The sequence below is a fragment of the Hyposmocoma kahamanoa genome, unplaced genomic scaffold (genome assembly GCF_003589595.1).
Source record: "Hyposmocoma kahamanoa isolate Upper Pololo Valley unplaced genomic scaffold, ASM358959v1 162113, whole genome shotgun sequence".
Taxonomy (NCBI): domain Eukaryota; kingdom Metazoa; phylum Arthropoda; class Insecta; order Lepidoptera; family Cosmopterigidae; genus Hyposmocoma; species Hyposmocoma kahamanoa.
Window position 1 is genome coordinate 1 of NW_020653585.1, and position 8,404 is coordinate 8,404.

The following is an 8,404-nucleotide window of genomic DNA, read 5'->3' on the forward strand; positions in this document are numbered from 1 at the left end:
AGTTGTTATTTGTGAAATTACTTCACTAGTTTGTTACAATTATTAATTCAAAGATCGAACACTCAGAAAAAATTCCTTCAATCCGGCCGGATTTTATAATTTTAATTTATTTTAATTTTATCTTCTTTTATTTTAAATCAATATTTGAATTGCATTATACTACCTTTATTCCAAAGCTCTTTACTTAACAAACTATGGATAATTGTTTTTGTTTGAAATAAGGTATTATTATTATTATATAACAACCATATCAAGTCAAGGTACCAACTTAAAAAGTTAATCGTAAATTTTATTATCACCATTTCCATACTACGATAAAAATACAATATAAAAATGATTTCTCAATTTCAATTATCCAAACACTTCCAAATTTTATTTTCGTCCAATATTTACAAGTAATTTTATATATATAACAATAAAAGACGGACTTTTAAGCAGATTTAACAAAAGAAAAATACAATGTGAAATTAACCAACAAAAATGAAGCTTTTCATTTTTTTAGCAATAATAATACATTTAAACCTTAATTCAGCAATCAGATACAAAAACAGAAAATATTTCGACTCTCATAAAGTTTATGATAAACATAACGCTGCAAGTAAAGTCGACATAAATCAAAGTAATAAAATAAATTCTCAACGCTCAAATTTGGATACAGAAGATGCCGAAAGCAAAAAGCAAATTGAGTATGATTTAGCATATCAGAAGCTTAAAGAAGAAACTGCTCACAAGAAGAAATACATAGAGAATGAAACAAAGAGCGATGAATACTCTTCAGCAGAATATTATAAACATGAAAAAATTGACCTTGAAACTCGAAGAGCAAGCGATTTGGAACCAAAAGGCTTCTGGTCAGGGGAGAATGATAAGAAGATAAAGAAAAGTAAAAAAGCACAAACGAAAACTGTTCATGACACTAAGCAAGCGGTATTACAAGAGAAAGATCATTCCATTATTGATAAATTGGACCAAAAATATTTTAAACATAAAGATAACAATTTTAATGACTTCCAAATCAGATTTACAATAAGAGATAACGATTTTGTTAAATTAAAAAATGAAGAGTTAACACAGAGTAAGGAGTCAGAAATCGATAATGATAATAAAAAATATTTTGACACAATTGCAGATATCGATAAAAATAGAATAAAAAATGTCAATGCAACAATATCAACAGATTTTCCTAAAGATGAAGAAAATTATTATAAAAATATGAAACAAGAAATACAAAGAAAAACTGATAGGAAACATTATCGAAGGAAATACTCACGTGAAGATGATTCTCACAGCCGTGAAGGGAACATTGAAAAAATAATAGACTCTCAAGAGGGAAATGCATTTGGAAGTAAAGAGTTTCACGGATTTAAACTTAAACGGCAGAAAACAAGATATACAACTAGCACCCATAAAACTATACGGGATGCAATTCACAAGAGAAGAAACAGTTACTATCATAAAGGTAGAAATTATATAACTAAGACAACACATACTCATAGAGCGGATAAAGATAGAGAGGAAGTTACGAAAGACACTAAGAAACAGTTACGTAACCCCGAAGAAATAGAACATCAAACAAAACCTGAAGATGGCAAAACCGAAGGTCGACATCATTATCGCAACCAATCTCCAAAAAAAATATCTATAGAATATACAGATATAAGCCTTTATGATGGTGTTAGTGAAAAGAATGACAAGTACATACCTGAAGAAGAGAACAAATCGAACTACAAACCAAAATCACGAGATGTTGACAAGGATAATAAATTTAAAAACAGTCAACAAGATGCTAAATATAGTCGAGAAAATATTCAAGACAGATCTCAAATTAACCATAAAAAAGAACACTTAGGATCCCAGAAATACCCTGATATTGTAAATCGTCGTTTGGAAAATTCAGATAGCCACACGCCCAAATATAACCGACTGCCTAGTAAAGCTATGCCAAGACGAATAAAAAGCTTCAGTGTGGAAAGATTTGAAAAAGCTCATAAACAGACTCTAGATCAGTACGTTGAGCAGGAAATGAATGATTACCACAATCCTGAAGTTTTGCCACCTCAAGTACCTCATAGGAAGTTGAAGCCCATACACAAGCCTTCTAAAATAATTTCTCGAGCTAATGAACGCCTAGATCCTATAAGAAAGCCAAGGGAAGACGGTGTTGAACTAATAAAAGTTAATAAACCTGGAGAATCTGAAGAAGACGGACAAGGTTTCAATAAACCTGTGGTTCAAATTGAAACGACTACATTGAAACAAATTTATAGATCTGACAGCGAACACTTAGACAAACGTCCTATTGACGAATTCATAAACATTGAAAAAAATATCCAAAATAATAAAGTTGAAGAACATGTAACTAAATCTCGATACGAGCAGTATTTACAACATTTCCATGATAATAATGATGCTAATAATCAAAATCATTTAAAAAATGATAAATATGCAGAAAATCCTATGAGTAATTTAAATGAAAATGGGTACGAAAATTACCAACAAACAGCAAATAATAAACATTATTACAAAAATAACTATTACACTAATAAAAAAAAATATGATAACGAAAATAATAATGAAAATTATAACGATAATAATTATAAAATGGTAAACAAAAATTATACAGTTAAAAAATATGTTACTAACAATGACAAATTAGAAAATAGTCAAGAATATAGAAATAATGAAAATAACAGAAACACGGAGACAATAAATAATAACGTAAATAAAAATGAAGATGTAAACATGAAGCATATCAAAAGTAACGACTACTACGACAAAAATATTAACAACGCGCCAAACTATGGCTATGATAACAAAAAATATATAAATAGAGATGATAACAGCAAAGATAAAGACTTAAAAAATAATTATTACGATAAAAATTATTTTAATAACAACAATTACAAAAATAACGATGATAATGCCAATGATAATAATTATGAAGAAAACAGAAATAGTAATCTAAAGATCAAACATTCAAATTATAGAGAAAAACCAGAAAAATACGGTGAAAGAAGACCAACACAAGTTTATGAATCACGGCCACATTCCGAAAACCAACCTGAAGACAGATATAACCCGTCTCTTAAACCGGTCACTCCAAATTACCAAAATGAAATGGATACAAGAGGTGTTGGAAAAGATTATGATAGACAACGGGCTATTGATACTAATTACGGTAACTACCCAGAAAATTATAAAACTCCTAGTATTAACAATGAAAGTCCTCAACGTTCATTTCCGGGGTCGCCTGAAGGTGTAAATCAAGAACCATATCTAGGTGCAGCTCAAAATGACCCTATTAAAAAAGAAAGCTTAAGATTTGGGCCCAAAATACGAATTGAAGAGAAACCAGGATATCGCATTGAGTACTTCGATTTTAGGCGACGTTATCGTAAGAAAAATAACATTTCTGGTGCGAAACGTAAGTTGGACTCACGAAGAAATATCGAATTGAATATTATGAGAAAGGATTACTCCAATAATACAAAAAGTAAAATAAGTAAAGATCTAATCAGACAATGGAGAAACGATGGCAATGTAGAAAATGAACAAAAACCTAGCGGGCTTAAAAGAAGGCGAAGAACTTCAAAGAAGACAGATTTTAGTGTTATTGGACCTCGAGAAATAGCATATTTGAAAGAGAAATATAATACACTTTCGCGTGCTGAACAAAGCGATTCAAAAATTTCTATCAATACGGTGGAAACTAGCGAGCAAGATAATCACGGTGATAATTCTATTCCGAAAAAAGACAATGATATTGCTACTAAAAATGATGAAAAAATGATTTTAAGTAATTTTAGACGTCGGAAAGAGAAACATGGAACAAAAAAATATGAAAAGAAAAAAACTCTTGAAAAACCGGTAGTTACTGAAAATGTTGAAAAAGATGACGTGCTTAATCTAACTGATGCTTTAATTGACAACAAAGTTAAAGAGAACAATGAAACAACCATGACTGATGATTTGGAGGAAATGGAAGATATGGAGGAAAAAAATTACAGAGAAAATTTCAAAAGCAATGTATGGAGTGCCTTAAAAAAAAGCATTTTAGCTCGTCATAGCGAGAATAAGACAGATAATATTCTGCTTTTAAAAACGGCTGCAACTTCACATGTCCCAAAAACGGATTCGAATGTTTCTGTTATAAAAAGACAACAACATAACCAAAATAACGATAAAATGGTAGTTCCAACTCAAATTACTGAAAAATCAACTACACTTTGGGAAGAAAGATATGAAAATCTCTATATACAAAAGCTTCAATATCCTGAGAACACTCGCAAATACAAACACGATAGAAATTATGATGATAACAATAATCCGTTCATGGAAGAATTAAAATTTAGCCACAAAATACGTAAACATGGTAGAGATACAGATAAACGCCTTTCAAACAGTCGTGTAGAGGATAATAGTAAAAATTATCAAAACATTAGTATTTCAAAATATGGAAACACAGACAATAACGATGACAATTTGAAATCTGAACGGCGACATGAAAAACATTATAACGATTACAATAACCGAGAACATTTTCGACACAATAACAAACATGACGATGAACAGGATGACATCGACATTACCAATGATAATAGTGGTAATGAAAAAAAACGAGAACATCACAAAAGTGATGATTACGTTATCGTTGATCATTACAATAAAAATAAAGACCGCATCGATTATACAGATAAGGATAGTAACTATGCGAAGTTAAAAAATAAGTTTCACCGAAATACACATCATAAAAATGATGACAGCGATCATAAAACAGAAAGCAACGAAAAAACTCATAACAAACCTTTTGATGACCAAAAAATTTTTGATAGGAAAAGTATTGAACATGAGTTTCTTAACAAACATCGTGTTAAATACGACAATGTTATGAAAAAATCTACGGAAAAAGACGTTGATTACGTTAAAATGAAAAGAGATCATAAATATACTATTACACATTCCGAAAGTGAACACGCCAATAGTGAACATACAATAATTGAACACGGTAATGGTGAACACAGTAGATTCAGAAATAAAATTCGAAATGATGATACCCATAATAACACGGAAAATACTGAAGAACAAAATGAACACATCGTTTCTACAAATATAAAAAAGGAATATAAAACAGATAAAAAAATGGTAAAACACCAAATTAATACAAGTAATAATCAAAATGATGAAAACAAAAAAGATCTACCTGAAGTCCGCGACATTAGTGTTTCGACTAGAAACAAATCAGAAGCAGTACGATTTAGAACCACAAATGAAACGAAATTTCATAAATCTAACAAAGGACGGGCAAGATCTGATAATGATGATGATGGTGAAGATGATGGTAAAACCACATCGCCACATGACACGACGACTGGATATGACGACTTATCCGATTCCAAATTTAACTTCATAGTACTGTTAGTTCATGAATTGGATCACTATTGCAAAAGCGTATGTACTGCTGTAACAATAACTCTAAATTTTGCACTAACCGCTGCTCACTGCATACCACCCGAACCAAAACCAACCTTGCACATTATGTACGACAATTATAACAATATACAGAGAAGTAAACATCGCAATAAAACGGAACCTACAAATAATGGTAACGATTTATTAGATACACGTGATTCCACAACGGTGCTGAAAATATATAAACATCCAAACTACAGACAAGTGTTTATAAAAAGAGATCCCAGTACAGATGACTTACATTCTTCAACTGTCAACGACATTGCTATGTTGAAAACTCAATATAATCTTCCGCAACCTGTAGGAAAACTTTCAGCTTTCGAATTCAACTCGCTACTCGGTGTGTCCGTAAACTTCTACGGCATGGAAAACAATAATTGTACAAAAGGAGCCTTAGCAGACATCACATTAAGACAGGGGGATAACAAATATATTTTACGAACATATTCTGGTGCAGTTACCACCTGCAATGTTAAAGCTGAAGGCATAACACTGTGCCTCGCACCAGAATGTAACCAACATTTGGGTGAGAATTTAAATATCCTGGAAGGGGGACCGGTTATTTTTTCAAATAGAGTTGTTGGTATTGTCAACGAAATTGAGCCAGCGATTACTTTCATACCTGTCAGCCCATATTTAGATTGGATCACGCAGATACTAGACCAAGGAAAACCTGTAAAAGTTCAAAACACAATGCCTGTACTGCCCTAAGACTTTAATACGGCAATACGTAGTTCTTGATCGAATAAAAGTTTTCTAAGATTTAAATAATCTCAGTACATCATCATTCAGCCATACGACGCCCACTGCTGGGCATAGGCCTCCCCCAACGATTTCCACGACGATCGGTCCTGCGCTGCCCGCATCCATCGGCTTCCCGCGACCTCCACCAGATCGTCGGTCCACCTGGTGGGGGGGTCTACCCACTGAGCGTCGTCCGGTGCGCGGTCGCCATTGAAGAACCTTTCCGCCCCAACGGCCATCGGTTCTCCTAGCTATGTGCCCCGCCCACTTCGAGCTATGTCGGTTACCTTAGTTCTCCTACGGATTTCCTCATTTCTGATTCTATCACGCAGGGAAATACCGAGCATCGCTCTCTCCATTGCCCGCTGAGTGACCTTGAGCCTTCTTATGAGGCCCATAGTGAGGGACCACGTTTCTGATCCATATGTGATCACTGGCAACACACACTGGTCAAAGACTTTCGTCTTGAGACATTGAGGTAATTTGGACGCAAAGATTTTTTGGAGTTTCACGAACGCTGCCCATCCGAGCTGGATTCGACGAGAGATCTCTTTCTCAAAGTTGGACTTACCTAACTGGATTGTCTGCCCCATCTCAATCTCAGTACACAATACTATAAAAACCCACCCTCAAAAGTACGTGGAATTATATCTATTTGCCAGGTTTTATTGAAATATCCCCTAGTTCGCCACTATACTTGACTTGACACAGGAGATAATAAAAATTGGTTCTCACTACTCAAAGTATATTGAGAGAGAAAAACGCCTTGAATTGGAGAATAGTAAAACCAACCATTAAAATAATTGCTCCTTAAGTAAAATTTAGGCGCTATTTATAAAAATGAATTTTCATGCGTGAACAGCCACCCTTAGAGGTGGATGATTTTCTTCAAAATTAAATTGGACCACTATGTAAGTATAGAATTCCAACAAAAAAAGAATCATGAAAATTGGTTCACAAATACCGGAGTCATCGCGTAACACACATACAAAAAACCATACAGTCGAATTGAGAACCTCCTCCTTTTTTTGAAATCGGTTAAAAAGTAATTTGTAACATGAATTGTTTGTTTTAATTAATTTCAATTCGTAATTTACACTTTTATGTTTATTTCTTTTTTAATTACTGCTACTCAGAGCTAACAGTCGCAGAGCCACTCAGAGCTTTACATCGCAAAGATCTGAGTGGCCCTGCCACTGCGCCCGTCACCCTGAGACATAAGTTGACAAGTCCCATGTGCATGCAATTTCACCCTTCAAAACAGGAACACATTAATGCTGACATTACTATTTGGTGGCAGAAACAGGTAAGGTGGCAGTAATACCCTGGACGAACTTTCACAAGGAGCTCAACTGCAACCAAAAAATTAAATATAACGTTGAACGAATTACAATAAATTTATTGGGGCACGGCTTTTTTAGACCCGAACACGATGTTATCAGACCAGTTGAATATACTGTGTTTAATAAATTATGTATTAAATTGATATTTAATATTTGTTTTTTGTGTATTACTCCACTAGTTTGTTATAATTATTAATACAAAGATCGAACACTCAGAAAAAATTCCTTCGATCCGGCCGGATTCGAACCGATGTCTTCTAGCATACCGTGGCAGACGCTATACCAACTAAGCCACGGAACGTACCAGCGGACCTCACGAATTATTCTACGTGCTTGTTGTATTTGGTTACATCTTTGTATTTGGTTTTCAACGACTTTTGTAGCCGTAGCGCCATCTATGAGAAATCTATGAAAGTATTTCGTCACCCAGTTAGACACCTTTACAGCTACTAGCCCTTGCTAGAGATGCCACTACTGCGTTTTCCAATTTTTTGATATTTTTGCAACAACTGCCGTTTAAACGACTATAAATTTTGTTTTTACAAACCAGGCCTGAACTTAATTATAGGTCTTATTGTTTAATGGCGCGGTATTACCCAACTCTCCCTTAATGTGATCATTACAGCATTTCGTTTTTGAAAGGTGAATTGTTAAAACTACAGGCGCTTGGAACTTGTCAACTTTAATTCCCAAAGTGTAGAGCAGGACGCAGGCTCGGGCGCAATGGTTGAAGACTCTCAGATCTTTGACTTTTAAGGCCCTCAACTAGACCGCTAATAAGACGCGCTAGCACGAAACAGACAAACATGTTCATCTCTGCAGCTCACCACAAACCCCAGCGAGTCCAT

General features: G+C 34.1%; 1 protein-coding gene across 1 annotated transcript; it reads left to right on the forward strand.

Annotated features, from left to right (window-relative positions):
- Positions 1-532: 532 nt before the first annotated feature.
- On the forward strand, positions 533-6,180 carry LOC113225519 (uncharacterized protein PF11_0213-like; the record flags this gene model as incomplete). The annotated part of the gene is made up of 4 exons (XM_026457840.1): positions 533-1,082; positions 1,497-2,480; positions 2,988-5,005; positions 5,195-6,180. Coding segments are annotated over 4 exons (4,538 nt in total), but the record flags the coding sequence as incomplete, so codon positions are not given.
- Between the last annotated feature and the right edge of the window lie 2,224 nt (positions 6,181-8,404).